At 45.9% G+C, this 15,522-nt stretch overlaps 2 protein-coding genes across 7 annotated transcripts in view; both read right to left on the bottom strand.

The window, feature by feature from the left end:
- Positions 1 to 12,032, bottom strand: part of LOC114597063 (disks large homolog 5-like) — a 28,749-nt gene extending 16,717 nt beyond the window's left edge. The window contains exons 1-2 of one of the 5 annotated variants that reach the window (XM_077930630.1): positions 11,087 to 11,194; positions 2,211 to 2,489 (exon numbers count right to left, since the gene is read on the bottom strand). In XM_077930630.1, the coding sequence (XP_077786756.1) occupies positions 2,211 to 2,418 (208 nt within the window). In that variant the 5' untranslated portion in view covers positions 2,419 to 2,489; positions 11,087 to 11,194. Of the gene's footprint in view, positions 1 to 2,210; positions 2,490 to 3,813; positions 3,920 to 11,086 lie in introns of those variants that run through there. The other 4 variants (XM_077930631.1, XM_077930629.1, XM_077930632.1 and 1 more) reach the window with 4 other exon arrangements.
- Positions 1 to 15,522, bottom strand: part of DLG5 (discs large MAGUK scaffold protein 5) — a 155,728-nt gene that overhangs the window by 26,726 nt on the left and 113,480 nt on the right. Inside the window, exon 33 of one of the 2 annotated variants that reach the window (XM_077930623.1) lies at positions 15,337 to 15,448. The exons of the other annotated variant lie outside the window; for it this stretch is intronic. Within the exon in view, the coding sequence (XP_077786749.1) occupies positions 15,372 to 15,448 (77 nt within the window). The 3' untranslated portion in view covers positions 15,337 to 15,371. Of the gene's footprint in view, positions 1 to 15,336; positions 15,449 to 15,522 lie in introns of those variants that run through there. 2 annotated transcript variants of the gene reach the window in all.

Genomic DNA, 15,522 nt, shown 5'->3' with positions numbered 1-15,522 from the left:
GGTTCTTGCTTCTAAAGAAAGGTATCTCCTTGTGTGACCTTGGCTCCTAAATGCAAAACAAGAGTCCTTGTTCCTGCCATTTCTATCAGAATGTCAGAACGATGCGATTAAAAAACTACTTATTCAAGGGTCAGGGGTGAGGCGCACAACAGTGGGGGAAGATATATGCATAAAAGTAAAAGAATCGCTCTTCGCATCTCATTGGCATCTCAAAAAGCGCATGATTCAAGAGAGTAAAACTTAGAAAAAGGCAGAGTACAGCAGGCCAAGGCTCCTTGTGAACCACTAAGCAGCAGGGCATAGCTCAACTGCTACCAAGTTTGTCCAAAGCCTCTTGCTATTGGTGCTTGGGATATCAGGTCCAGGAAACTCCCATTTTCCACACATTCAAAGCATGCACAACCGTGCACGCAGGTGCCGCTTTCGAACCTGGAAGAGAGATGAAGAGGGGAGGAATGGGACGCGGCGTAATGGGGTGAGCTTATGTGCACTCTGCCAATGCATGCAATGACCTGGAATTTACCTCCCGTGCAAACTGGGGCCTTAAGAATTAAAGTTCAGTCTTGTTTGAATACAAAAAGGATAAATAAAAATATATAAAAAACCACAAGTACAATTTTACTCTCAAATGTAACAGAAACCTTTGCCTCCTGTCTTGCACAGAATTAGAGAAGGTGAACTACTTGGATTTAGTCACAGTGGTTGGTAAAATAACATTTCCCTTTTTCAGGATAGGTACAGGGCAAAACTGACAAGGCAGCTGAATTTAAGTTTCCTAATTCACAAGGGAAGAACGCAGCATTTTGTTTTGGCTGATACCGAGGGAAATGCTGCACAAAGTACTTCTGACCAAACCATATGAATCAAATGTCCACATTCTTGTTATTAGTTCTGTATGCTGAAGGGTATGTGCACATGTGCATCTCTTAGCAAGCCTTCCTAAATTAGGAAACTAAGAATTCAACTAAGGCAATAATCGTGTGCAGTGCTACCTGGGTCACCTGTGATGTACCTGTGGATGATGATGTCATCATATCCCTTACCATATTCAATAGAAGGGTACACCTCTTCTTTGCTGAAGCTCTGAGAAAAACCATGGTTCTATAGCAGGGCTGGGGAACCTCTGGCCCAGAGGCACAGCACAAGCCTCAATTTGGCCCACAAAGTCTGCCGGTGCGTGCAATGACCAGGAACTCAACCCTCGTGCAAATAGGGGTATTAAGAATTAAAGTTCACTCTTGTTCGACATCAGATGTGGGGCAGGTATAAATGTGGCTACAAAGGAACAACCAGGAGCTTAAATCCTGATTGGTGCTGTTGGAAAGCTCTGCTTGCAAAGGAGAAATCAGCTGGTTGGAACTGACAGGAAGAACCATGGGAATTGAGTGCACCAGGGCTGTATTTTGAAGTAGTTTACATTGAAATTTCATGCTAAAAGAGCACACACCCACACCCCATTTTAGCAAGCTACTTTGAGCTAACAGAGCAACCCTCTCCTTTGAAAGTGGGTGCTCTCTCTCACTCTCTCTGCCAATGAGCTGATTGATGCTGGAAGCACACCTTCAAAGAGGGTGGCTATAATTGCCCATGAGCTGGCCAACTGTTGCAACAAGACACCCCCCCCCCCTTTGAACTCTGATAGGTGTCAATCACCTGACATCTTTACAACATTGTGTGATTGACAGGGGGTGGCCCTGCCTTCTAGTCAAAGCTGGTCCATGGCAGGCTGGGGACCGAGGGATCCAATTTGTTGAGGTGATCCAAGTCCCCCACCCCTGTTCTATAGAATATACAGTGGTACCTCCGGTTAAGTACTTAATTCGTTCCGGAGGTCCGTTTTTAACCTGAAACTGTTCTTAACCTGAAGCACCACTTTAGCTAATGGGGTCTCCTGCTGCTGTTGCGCTGCCGGAGCACGATTTCTGTTCTCATCCTGAAGCAAAGTTCTTAACCTGAGGTACTATTTCTGGGTTAGCGGAGTCTGTAACCTGAAGCATATGTAACCTGAAGCGTATGTAACCCGAGGTACCACTGTAATGAAAACAAGCTTTTGGAAGGAAAAAAATGACTGTGACATCACTGAGGCATAGGAAGCCCCTAATCTCAGTTTTTAAAAGGTTTTAGTTGTTGTTGTTGTTTTAAAAAAGAGGCATGACAAATGGGCATGTAAAACAAGCAGCACTTAAAATATGAAAAGGAGGGCAGCTCACCTGAAGGTCTGGTTTCTGAACCAGCTTTTCTACTTAACTGAGTGGAGGTCTGTTCTGCAGGTTGTGCAGGTAGATGGAGACCATGCACACACCGTGGATCAAGTTCCTGCTGTGACTCGTCATCAAAGAAATGTACCAATTTACCTCTCCCTGAACACGTTGCTGTAGCTTTGGTGCCACCGCGCCCCAAACTGGGACAAAGACCCATTTTCAGTAGAAAACTTCACCCTGTGTTCTGTACCAGTATGGGTGAATACATTCACAGCTGATCCTTCATTTCTGAAATCCAGCAAATTAACAAAACAAAGCTTAGACTGCAGCCCTAGACACAAGGACCTGGGATATTCTCTCACTCTAGTTAATTCAGATTGTTTTCTGCAATACAGTGACTGAACAACATAAACCCATTTATTATTTCTAGAGTGACCTTGACCTAGCTCACCTGGTTACTCAAAACAGCAGCATACTAGCTTGGGGTGGGGGTGTCAAGGAACGTATATTCCTATTGTCAATCAAAGAACCATCTCCTTTATCCCCAATTACAAAGAGCCACTGGGAATGGTGATTAAGAGTTTTGGGTCAAGGTGCCATCTGTATGCTGATGACACACAGCTCTATCTCTTCATAACATCTGAATCAGGAGAGGCTGTGCAAAACCTGGGCCAAAGACTAGAGGCAGTGGTGGGATGGATGACGGAAAATAAGCTGAACTTGAATTCTGGCAAGACAGGGGTAATGTGAGTGACAGTTTCCTGCACCTGAAAAGCTGGTCAATTGCCTGCCCTATATAGGATTACACTCCAATTGAAGGAGCAGGTACACAGTTTGGGGGGTGCACCTTGATCTACCTGTCACTGGAGGCCCAGATAGCTTCAGTGGCATTGATGATTTCAAGGTTGGATTACTGCAATGCCTGTGTAATCTGGCAGTGCCTACCACCTTCTGAAAGCCACATATCACGGGAACACAGCACTATTAAAACTGGTTCACACGAGACATGGTTCTTTTACTCAATGGGCATCCCAGCCCTACTCAGATGAGAGTCTTGAGTCTCAAGCTTGGGTCTTCAACTGTTGTTGGACTACAACTCCCATCATCCCTAGCTGGCAGGACCAGTGGCATCCCAAGTTTGAGAAATGCGCATCTAGTCATTCCAGGCAACCAGCCCACCCACAGTATTATTAATTCTGTAACAGCACCTACAGCTATTAGCACTGGTCTTAACACTGTATCAGAGGTACACAGACCCCACCAACAGGTGGTTGCCTACAAAAAGGTCTTGTCCTTTGGATCGGTATTGGACTAGTTGGTTTTGCAGCTCTTGGTTTTTTTATGTTTATGTGATTTTTATTTATCTGACCTCTTTCATTCCCCAACCATTCGATTTCCTTAGATCGCAAGCCTGTTTGGGACAGAACTATTACAAATTTATGGGGTGGGGTGGGGAGAACTGCTGCAAGTTGTCTTGAGTACATAGGACAGAACAATCAATTAAATTAATATGTGACAGGTCATTTGCACACCATGCCAGCTGCTCCTAAATGACATAATACCAAAAAAGGGGAGAAAGGAATGAGTCAGGAACAGGAAAGCAGGTACCAACCTCTTTCATCTGTTATGGGATGAACAAGTGAAAGAGTCGTTGAAGAATGCTCTGGAAAGGGGAGGAGCCAAATGGCTGTTGGTTCCAACAGTCACTGAAGGTTCCGTTAGCAAGGGGCCAGGGCTTGCTGTTGTCTTTTAAAAACATTTGAGTTTTAACAGTTAGCTTTCATGTCCACTCACAGCACAATCTGTCACTGGCTGCGAGGTTGGGAAACTCTGAAGCAAGAATGCATTCAAGGGAAATCTTTGGCAAACTATTGGGGGGGGGGAACACATAGGCACACACCTCATCTTTATTCCCTCTTCTGGGAAACATTTATTATTTTTCCTTTGTGGAATGTGAGCCATTTAATTTAGAAATCAAGGGATGTGAGCAGCAAAATCCCACCGTTGGGATGCAGCCAATGAGGAGCTAATTGTAATTGTATGTGAATTGTGCCTCTTCCCTGGATTGGGAAAGATGGTGGCAAACATATTTCCTCACCACACAGGCAGCCAACTACTTCAGGTGTCTAATTTCTATGGGAATCATTTTTTAATAACTGGCAGCTTATTCAGTGTGGCAGGATTACAGCAACCTGTATTTTCATTAAAAAATAATAATGCTACACTTTGATTTGCTGAATTTGTGTTAAGTCTCTAGTCGGATTTATTTTATTTTTTTTGCTGTTGATGTTGTTGAACTGGCTGTATTGAAGAAGAAAGCTATACTGTCCTTGTTCATTTTTAACCCTGAATATGGAAACAGACAAGAAGGGGTAGAAAAACCCCCAGTAACCGCACTGAAAAAAGCAAGGTACTTTTAAACCTTGGGTAAAGTCTCCAAGTAGCTTTGTTTACAATAACTGCCCCTTTAAAACACACACACACACATTTACTCCAATGCAATATAACCTAATTGGGATCACTCAATTGCCTGTGCCTTTCAAGTTAATTGCCTGATGCTTTTTTAATTATGATTGAAGGGCAGTCATCAGGGAGCATAATTTTTAAAACTTAACATTGCATCCACTATTACATTTCATATTATCATGTGCTTCAAGTGCTTCTCCATTAGATTGCTGCACTGCAGCAATTATAACTTTTATTGAAATTATCTTCAAGCAAAATGGAAATTAAAAGGAGATGGGGTATTTAAGGCATAATAAGGCTTCATGTATAGAAGCTCAGCCATGCAATTTCCCATTCAACTGTGCAATTAAGATCTGGCTCAGCCATGGCATCATCACGTAAAAAGTGCATACAGTGGCATACATAAACTTGCACTGCAGCAGCTATGGAACAAGGCAAGGTCAGACTACTACTATTAATACTAAGGTTGGGCTTCCTAACCCGAGGTACCACTGTAATAGGCAGCCTAATAATAAAATAATAATATTAACGTTCCCCTTACCTTAAACAGGCCCTATGTTATTTAGTGGCCAAAGGCCTGGATAAAGACAAATGTTTTTCCCTGATGCCTAAAGATATGTAATGATGGCGTGTGGTGAGCCTCCCTGGGAAGAGCATTCAACGGTCAGGGAGCCACGACAGAAAAGGCCCGTTCTCATGTTGCCACATCACACCCACGCACACTCCGTAGGGCAGGGGGCAAGGGGGCGGTGAGAATGGCACAGAGCAAATGCACAAACATAAGTACTGGACTGACATGGCCAGTGTATTTGCACTGCACCGACCTTGCCACTGCCTTAAAGCCATCCACCGCAGGTAAATAGCACCTATACAGCTGCAAGAGGAGTCATGTATGCATCTCCACCACCACCCATGCTGTCCACTACTAATGCAATGCCTCTATTGCACCCAGGGCTCTTTTGTGAAAATACAAACCAGTACAGAGGACTGACACCTCTTTTTCTGCTGATTGCACAGCCTCAGACTACATGAATCATAGAACTGTAGGTTGGAAGGGACCACTAGAGTCATCTAGCCCAACCCCCTGCAACGCAGGAAACTTTCACCCAATGTGGGGCTTGAACCCACAACCCTGAGATTAAGATCCTCATGCTAGGTATTTTGTGGACAATTATTCAACCAAGGGACACATTTTAATGATATGAATTGGAAATTTAAAACAACAAACCAGAAGGACACACAGGCCTTTCAATGTCAGTAATTTTAGCTAGAGAAAGGCAGTAAGAAATAATAATAAAATAATAATTATAATAATAATTTATTATTTGTACCCCACCCATCTGGCTGGGTTTCCCCAGCCACTCTGGGCGGCTTCCAACAAAGATTAAAAATACGTTAAAATGTCACACATTAAAAACTTGCCTAAACAGGGCTGCCTTCAGATGTTTTCTAAATGTCAGGTAGTTGTTTATCTCTTTGACATCTGATGGGAGGGCGTTCTACAGGGTGGGTGCCACCACAGAGAAGGCCCTCTGCCTGGTTCCCTGTAGCTTTGCTTCTCGCAGCGAGGGAACTGCCAGAAGGCCCTCGGTGCTGGACCTCAGTGTCCGGGCAAAACGATGGGGGTGGAGATGCTCTTTCAGGTATACTGGGTCGAGGCCGTTTAGGACTTTAAAGGTCAACACCAACACTTTGAATTGTGCTCGGAAATGTACTGGGAGCCAATGTAGGTCTTTCAGGACCGGTGTTACATGGTCTCGGCAGCCATCCCCAGTCATCAGTCTAGCTGCCGCATTCTGGATTAGTTGTACCATAGTTTCCGGATCACCTTCAAAGGTAGCCCCACGTAGAGTGCATTGCAGTAGTCCAAGCGGGAGATAACTAGAGCGTGCACCACTCTGATGAGACAGTCCGCGGGCAGGTAGGATGTCAGCCTGCATACCAGATGGAGCTGGTAGACAGCTGCCCTGAACACAGAATTAACCTGCACCTCCATGGACAGCTGTGAGTCCAGAATGACTCCCAGGCTGTGCACCTGGTCCTTCAGGGGCACAGTTACCCCATTCAGGACCAGAGAGTCCTCCACACCCGCCCGCCCCCTGTCCCCCAAGAACAGTACTTCTGTCTTGTCAGGATTAAACCTCAATCCATTATCACCATCCATCCTCCAACCGCCTCCAGGCACTCATACTGGACCTTCACTGCCTTCACTGATTCCAATTTAAAAGAGAGGTAGAGCTGGGTATCATCCACATATTGATGGACACCCAGCCCAAACCCCCTGATGATCTCTTCCAGCGGCATCATGTAGATGTTAAAAAGCATGGGGGAGAGGATGGAACCCTGAGGCACCCCACAAGTGAGAGCCCAGGGGTCTGAACGCTCATCCCCCCACCACTTTCTGTACACGGCCCAGGAGCAAGGAGCGCAGCTACTGTATAATAGTGTCCCCAGCTCCCATCTTGTCTAGACAGTCCAGAAAACCTATGCAATATACAACCTGGCCAGGAAACATCAACAATATATGGCATGTTCAAAAATAATGTTCAACTGTGCAATATGTGCTTTCAGTTTTGAATGAGAAGGCTTCTTTTCAAAGACAGTTATGAAGTGTCAGATATTAGCTTGCTCAGGGGCTTAGGGAGGCCAGCATGCCAGGAGTGCCATCTCTGCAGTTTCTCTTGGACTTTAAGCACAGTACAGCACTATTCAGCCACCCTGTATTACTGATGGTGAATGAGCAAAAGTGGAGATGTGTGACTCTCCAGATATATCAATGAATCTTTGAGAGACACCGCAGGATTAACTGCCTGGGCAGGTGGGGCATATAACTAAGAGCCCACTCTGCCTGTAGAAATTGCTAATACTGTTAGACATTCAAGGGATGGAAACTTGTTCCTACAACCGAGTCCACAACGATGACTTGGAAGCCACAGAAGAACTATAGGTACTTTGTTCAGTTCTGTAACTTTGGGAACAGGTGAAATATAAAAATGAAATATAGGTAGTGCTGCTAATCATCTTGAAACATTTTTTGCATCTTTGCTGCCTTCTGGACTTCCTTAAATACGTTTCTTGCAACAAACAAAGGAAAGCACTTGAATATATATATATATATATATATATATATATATATATGCTTTCGTAGATTTTCACGGGTACAGGAATGCAGGTTTTGGTGTCCTCGGGTGTCTTCCCGTGTAAAAGATGGGGTGTCTAGGCGACGTTTCGACGAGCCGAAAGCACCAGCCTGAAGATGACGAGTGAGACCTCGTCGAAACGTCGCCTAGACACCCCATCTTTTACACGGGAAGACACCCGAGGACACCAAAACCTGCATTCCTGTACCCGTGAAAATCTACGAAAGCAAATATCTCACCTCTACGGGGAGGAAACCTTCCAGCTGACAAGAACCTACGAGAAACTAAGAAGCCGAAAGCACCAGCCTGAAGATGACGAGTGAGACCTCGTCGAAACGTCGCCTAGACACCCCATCTTTTACACGGGAAGACACCCGAGGACACCAAAACCTGCATATATATATATATATATATATGCTTTCGTAGATTTTCACGGGTACAGGAATGCAGGTTTTGGTGTCCTCGGGTGTCTTCCCGTGTAAAAGTTGGGGTGTCTAGGCGACGTTTCGACGAGGTCTCACTCGTCATCTTCAATGAAGATGACGAGTGAGACCTCGAAGATGACGAGTGAGACCTCGTCGAAACGTCGCCTAGACACCCCAACTTTTACACGGGAAGACACCCGAGGACACCAAAACCTGCATATATATATATATATATACACACACACACATACACACAGAGACAGAAAGAGAGAAAACTCCTTCAGACGTATTAACTATTTGGCTTTTCTTTCTGAGGAGCCAGTTCTCTTCAAAAATATACATTTGTCATCATGTAAATAGAGACGAATGTTACAGCTCCAACAAATCTTTCTTCCCAAAAGCTCACATTTCCATTTCCCCTCCACAAAAAGAGCATCTTTTCAGCGGGAAAAGGCTATTGCTGTTATTTACTTAGCAAGTCAAACTGCATTTTAAAGCTTCAGATTAAGGTAAAGATAAAGGGACCCCTGACCATTAGGTCCAGTCGTGGCCGACTCTGGGGTTGCAGCACTCATCTCGCTTTATTGGCCGAGGGAGCCTGCATACAACTTCCGGGTCATGTGGCCAGGATGACTAAGCCGCTTCTGGCGAACCAGAGCAGCGCACGGAAACACCATTTACCTTCCCGCCGGAGTGATACCTATTTATCTACTTGCACTTTGACGTGCTTTCGAACTGCTAGGTTGGCAGGAGCTGGGACCGAGCAACGGGAGCTCACCCTGTTGTGGGGATTCGAACCGCCGGCCTTCTGATCGGCAAGTCCTAGGCTCTGTGGTTTAACCCACAGCCATAGCTTATGATAGCATCCTTTGCAGAGAAAAACTTGTTTGAAATGATGGCAATTCATCTGCTAGAAGATCACAGGCTCTTTTAGGAAACTCTGACCGAACACCCTCCCCTTCAAAAACAACAACACAGAAATTAGGAAGTAATTACACAAGATGCAATTCATAAAACATACTTGAGCTCCCACCTACTTTGATGGGGTTTAGATGCACCTAACTTTCTCAAAGTTGCTTTCATAATTCTTGGCATAGCCGTGTTATTTCTGTCATCACACAGAGATACACTCACATCCCTACTTCATTACTACTTTCAAATTAAAATTAATAAAAGATTCCACGTTTGCAGAGCCATGTTATGCCATATTTTGGGGGAACCAGGGAGAGCTGATAACTGAATGTGAAGGGATCTCATTTTACTCTGTTTCCTAGCCTTCAAAACACAATGGCATTTTAAGCATATTCTACCTTCTGGGTACCTATACGTAAAACTGGAAGGGGAAATCCTAACAAGGCAGCTCTAAGCTACAGTACACATCGTTTCGAGTAATCACACTGAGCAGGAAATGGCTGTTGGCTTCACTGTTTGCTTTGACAAGAATCTCAAATCCACAGTGGGGAAATATATTTATTAGGACCTACCCAAGCCTCACAAAATAACTATCAAGGTTTTGAGTTCTCCAGAACTCTTCATCAGGCTATGTATTAAGCAAAGGGGGAGTGGAAGGGGGGTGAGAAAGAAGTTGGCAGTGAAGAGGCAACACTTTGTGTTCTGAAGACTCCCTGTCCACTTCAGACAAAAGAAGTCTCAACCTTTGAACCTCAGCTCACCCATGACCACCACTGAACTGCTGGTCCAACACAATTTCATCCAAAATCTGAGGTTATTGCCTTTTGAGGATGTTTTTAACTTTTCATGCTGCAGCAACAATAACGAAGGCCCTCTGCTCTCCTAGTACCAAAGAAGCAGGAGTCAACCTGGGGCAGCAAACACATAACAAACAACTCTTGCTGAACTGATGATGGTTGGAAGGCAGGAGGATTAAATTACTGTCATCAGTGCTAAAATAGCAATAAACCTTTGACGTTACCCTGAATTCTATTAACGCTAAATCTTAGTATGTGGAAAACAATATCGGTAGAAGAAGAAAGGAAAAATGGAAGGGGAAAATGAAGAGAAATAGTAAACAATGGGGCATGGGGAAAACATGGAGAAAGGTAACAGTAGATTAGTAAAGGTAAAGGGACCCCTGACCATTAGGTCCAGTCGTGGCCGACTCTGGGGTTGCGACACTCATCTCGCTTTATTGGCCGAGGGAGCCGGCGTACAGCCTCCGGGCCATGTGGCCAGCATGACTAAGCTGCTTCTGGCGAACCAGAGCAGAGCATGGAAACATCATTTACCTTCCTGCCAGAGTGGTACCTATTTATCTACTTGCACTTTGACGTGCTTTCGAACTGCTAGGTTGGCAGGAGCAGGGACCGAGCAACAGGAGCTCACCCCATCGCGGGGATTCGAACCGCCGACCTTCTGATCGGCAAGTCCTAGGCTCTGTGGTTTAGCCCACAGCGCCACCCGCGTTCCCAACAGAAAATGAGAAAGGACCAAAAGAAGGAAAGAAAAGAAGATGAATCTCCCTATCCCTTGCAGTTTACTTGGGACTAAGGCTGCAGTTCCCAAGGACTGAGATGCAGGTGACATTCAAAAGCACTTGCTCTCCTAAGCAGATGCCCTCAAAAACTCACTGGGACCCATTTCCCTGTCAACACGCAAAGGCTCCAGATACACGGCTGCAATCTGAACACACAGTTTATTTGTAAGTTTCCCTGAAATGAGTTGCCAACCATGAACGGGACATTCTGCAGGTGTCAACCCTCGCCTTCCCCCCACTCCTCGGCCATTCGCAGCTCCCAGAGGAAGGCACCTGCTAGACACGCGAGTGGGCGCGCTGCGCCCGACGTGTGAAGCGGCCCTCAAGCGGGAGAACCCGGGCAAGAAGAGAAACTCTTACCTTCTCCTTGCCCCCACAGTGGCAGCAGACGGTCCCCAGGTACTTGAGGGTCCTCCAGAGCAGGAGAAGAAAAAGGGGACCATGGACGAGGCCAGGAAGGCCCGCCACATGCGCTGCCCGCGGGCGCAGGGGACCTCCATGGTCCTGGGGAGGATGGCCGCGTTGACTGCCGAGGAGGAGTCCGAGGAGTATCTCCTGGAGCCGCCTCCGCCATTGGCCATGGCTAAGAGCTCCCGCTGCTGCTCCTGCCAGCGCCCTCGGCCAAGCCCAGGCCCAGCCATAGCGCTGCTCTGGGGCGGGGAGGCGCGCAAGCCGAGCCTCAGCGCACGTCCAGGCCGGCGGCCGCCGCTCCAGTCAGAGGCTGCCCCTTCCCCCTCACGACGCCCGCCACCAAGGGGAGAAGGCGGGCGGGATTCCTCCCTTGGTCGCCTCACGATTTGCGCGCCAAGGCGGAGAGCGACCCCTCGTCAGTCTCTCCGGCAAGTCCAGCCCCTTCCTCTCTCCTCGGCTTCGGCTCCCCTCCCGGCTGGCTCCTGCCTGGTCTCGGGGCTCTCCAGGCTCCCCCTCGCCTCCTCCCAAACGGCCCTGCGCGCTTCTCCGAGGCTGCCTCGAGCAGATGGAGGCGAGCGAGCGAGCGAGCGAGAGGGCCACGCGCTCGACAGGGAACGGCGGGAGGAGCGGCTCACGTGACCTGCGGCCCACGTGACCTGCCGCCTCAACAAGTCCTTCTGGCGTCACAGAGAGAGAAGGCGAAGGGAAAGAGGCGGCGCGATCCTGGCACTTGCTGAATGGCGTGACGCGCTGGCTGTCCGTCTTCTCTCGCTCGCTTATACGCTTGGAGTCCCAATCCAGCGATGTTTTCCCAGCCGCTCTCTTTTTCTCAGCGGATTTCAGGGACTTGCACGCCTAATGGTCGGGCCGGGGAGGAAGGACCCCAAATGGCAAGAAGGAAAGGCGGCAAGAAGGAGCAGAGATCGGCCTCCCTTCACTCCCGCCCGGCTCGCCTCTTTTGCATGCCATTCTCTCTATCTGTTTTCCTTCGTGCTGCATCGGAGCAGTAAGGAGACATAGCGAGCACCCCCGAGAGGGACACGATCCCCGCCGATTAAAGGCTTCTCTTGAAACCCAGCGTTTGGCTGGGATGGTTTGCGTTGTTCTTTATCACTGCTCAGATCTGAAAGCAATCTTTGGCTGAGGGCAGGGAAGGAGGCCGTGGGGTCTGGGAAAATGAACGAAAGCATTGCAGTAACAAGGATAGGAATATGCTTGGATTTTGCGAAGCCTGCCTCCCGGTGGCTGAAAGTGGGGATGTCCCCGCAAGTGGGTTTTGGTGGTCCTGGCCAGGAAGTAAGAATGGAAGGCTCACAGTGTAAGGCAGGACTCTTTGTACCTTCGCAGGCAGCGCCTTCTAAGACGAGATGAAGACTAGCAGTGCCAGTTCCTTTGGTCTTGTAAATGTGCAATAGCCTTTCTTGCATTGAATGGAGGGGTGGAGCTAAACCTTTTCCCTCTCTGTTCCATCACGTAGGAGCAGAACTTGGGACCCTGGCCAGGATAAGTACGGTAATGGCATAAATCGGGGTTCTGCAACCTTTTCCAGCCCTGGGCCGGTCCAGCGTCCCTCAGACCCTGTAGTGGGCCAGACTATATGGGGGGGGGGGGGGATGAATGAATTCTTATGCCCCACAAATAAAACCAGAGTTGCATTTTAAATAAAAGCACACATTCTACTCATGTAAAAACGCCAGGCAGCCCCCACAAAAAACTCAGAGATGCATTTTAAATAAAAGGACACATTCTACTCATGTAAAAACATGCTGATTCCTGGACCGTCCGTGGGCCGGACTGAGAAGGTGATTGGGCTACATGCGGCCCACATGCCTTAGGTTGCCTACCCCTGGCATAAATCACCCACCTAAATAGCTAAAGTTACAGATAATCAACTATTTTGATCTTTATGTTCCCCAAGCTGTAGAGGAGAAATGAATTAATCCATCTAATCTATCAGCCTCCAGCTACATCACTTTTAGCTAAACAATTATGCAAGTCACTCCAGTGTCCACCATGGTTGTCATTGTCATGTCAAAATGTAGAATTACAAAAACCACCTCATTCCTTGGGGTAACCACATGCCCCATATAACAGCAGAAAATATTTCACTTAGCCGTTATGTAGAGTTTATGGCCATCCTTCAGTGAGCTCACCAAACCAAAATCATGCAGATTATTAATGAGGGAGAGGATGGAGACAGCTATTCAAATATATCAGTAGCTGAAGGAATGCTAGCTTACTTCATAAGACGTACATTCATAAGACATTCTTTCTCTCCCAAGACATCTGAAATCAGGTCCAATGAAGCCTTTGCATGGTCCAAAATTTGTATCCCCCACCCCACCCCGTGGCTTTGCCATTTTAAGACTTCTCTTAACTTGGGGGAATTGTTTTATTTTTCAGCCTTACACACATTAGCTTGAGAAAAGCTTATAAAGCACTCCCATTTCCAAACTGGGCTTTGGAAGGTCATGGTTTAGGACTCCAAATCTGCAGGGTTGAGGTCACATAATTTTTACCTTTTGCCTAATGCCTCTTACACTGGAAAGAAAAAGGACCATCTTCCAAGCCCAATTTCCATCAGGCAGATGTTTACCACTGATACTCAAAATGTAGGATTTTGTTAAATGGGAAGGAAACAAAGAGTGGTATGTCAAGGTAGCATCTTTTAAATTCAATGGTATCAAAACTGAAGCAAGCTTTGCTCTGAATTTTCTTTTGGAGTCATTATGCTTCACGGGTAATTGCAATTTGGAATCTAACTGTAAAATAACCATTACAAATGTCTGTGAATTTGTTTTAATTCTGTAACCTGGCTGATAGTAGTAAACTGAACAACGGAGTCAGAGAGGGATTTATGCAACACTTCCATACAAGTCAAGTTATATAAATTTTATTTTAACACAATACTCAGTTTCTTTAACTTTTTTGTTTTCATATCGTGACATTTTTTAGTTCAGAATATATATTGTAACAAAAATTAAAAAAACAAAACGAAACAGACACACATCATACAATTATACCTACTAAAGCTAATTTTGGTCATCTATGCCTTTAAAAATCCCTTGCCCTTCCCTGTGGAACCAACTGCCATAACGGTCATCAACAGTTATAAGGCTGAAGCCACCTCTGCTTCAGAGCATCTGACGAAGTGTGTATTACACACAAAAGCTCATACCTTGAAAGCTTATATTTAGTTGATCTTTAAAGTGCCACTGGAATAATCTAAAAAGATTTTTTCATCTTTCATCTTATTTATTATGACTACATTTATCGACAGTGGGAAAACTAACAAGTTACAGGACCACACTAGAGGTTGTCAGATCCCTATAACAGAGACTGCAATTCTAATTAAATAAAAATCCCTATGGCTATTACACACCAAAAGAACAAAGCTTGAGCAATGTAAGCTTCCAATTACATAGACTACCTAAATGTGATAAAATAAAGCAGTCTCTAGGCACAGCTATTAAACCTTATGATTTACTGCTTAATGTAGGCCCAGCAACCCAAAATTATTATTCTGAATACACAATGAGCACAGTTTGATCAGATACACCATGACATTTAAATATTAACCCATGCATAAAAGAAGCCAATAACTTTTTTGAACAGACAAGGGAGTTTATGAGATACAAACAGTGGCCTCACCCATATATCGGAAGAGTGCTTCTCCCCCCTGGATTCACTCCCCAAATGGGTACCTATAAGAAAACCCATTCACAATCCACGCAACTGATTGTTCTTGAAGGTAGAACAGCTGTTATGGAAGGACAGAACCACACTTCATGAAAAAGTCATGCTCACTCAGCTGAGTAGGAACTCGACACTTTTGTTTGGTTTTCTTCGTATCAGAAGCAGAGGAGAAATAAGCAGGGGGTGACTGGGGAAGGGGAAGCTGAACAGGTTGCTTGTTTTAAAAAAATTCAAGTAAACATGAACCACCAAATACTTGGGATGGGGGGGGGGGAGAGGTTTTTGTAAACGTATCCTAAAGGGTTTCTCTCTTTGCAGCATCACAGTCTTATGAAAAAGAAATTCTGCATTCATTCATTTGTATAGGAACAAATGTAGAAGAATTCTGCCAGCGAAAGGCCTACCGCCTTCCACAGGTGCCCCACAGATGTTGTCCGCAACGACTCCAAATTGTACCAACCATACAGGCAGCTAAGGGTGGACCAAACAAAACCCACCACAAGCAAATGTACGAATCTGTGGCAGAGTTTCAGTCACTTCACTGCATATGTTCTTGATCAACTGTTGTCATGATCTGAGTGCAAATGATTGAAAGAGGGCCTCCCTGGACAATCCCTGTGAAAAGAAGGATCACACACACCAATCAATCAGCATGATTGTTTGCCGGGGGGGTGTGTGTGTGAATTTGC

The sequence above is a fragment of the Podarcis muralis genome, chromosome 6, assembly GCF_964188315.1.
Source record: "Podarcis muralis chromosome 6, rPodMur119.hap1.1, whole genome shotgun sequence".
In the NCBI taxonomy this organism is placed as follows: Eukaryota; Metazoa; Chordata; class Lepidosauria; order Squamata; family Lacertidae; genus Podarcis; species Podarcis muralis.
The sequence above is the reverse complement of the archived record's forward strand: the minus strand, read 5'-3'. Positions and strand labels throughout refer to the sequence as shown.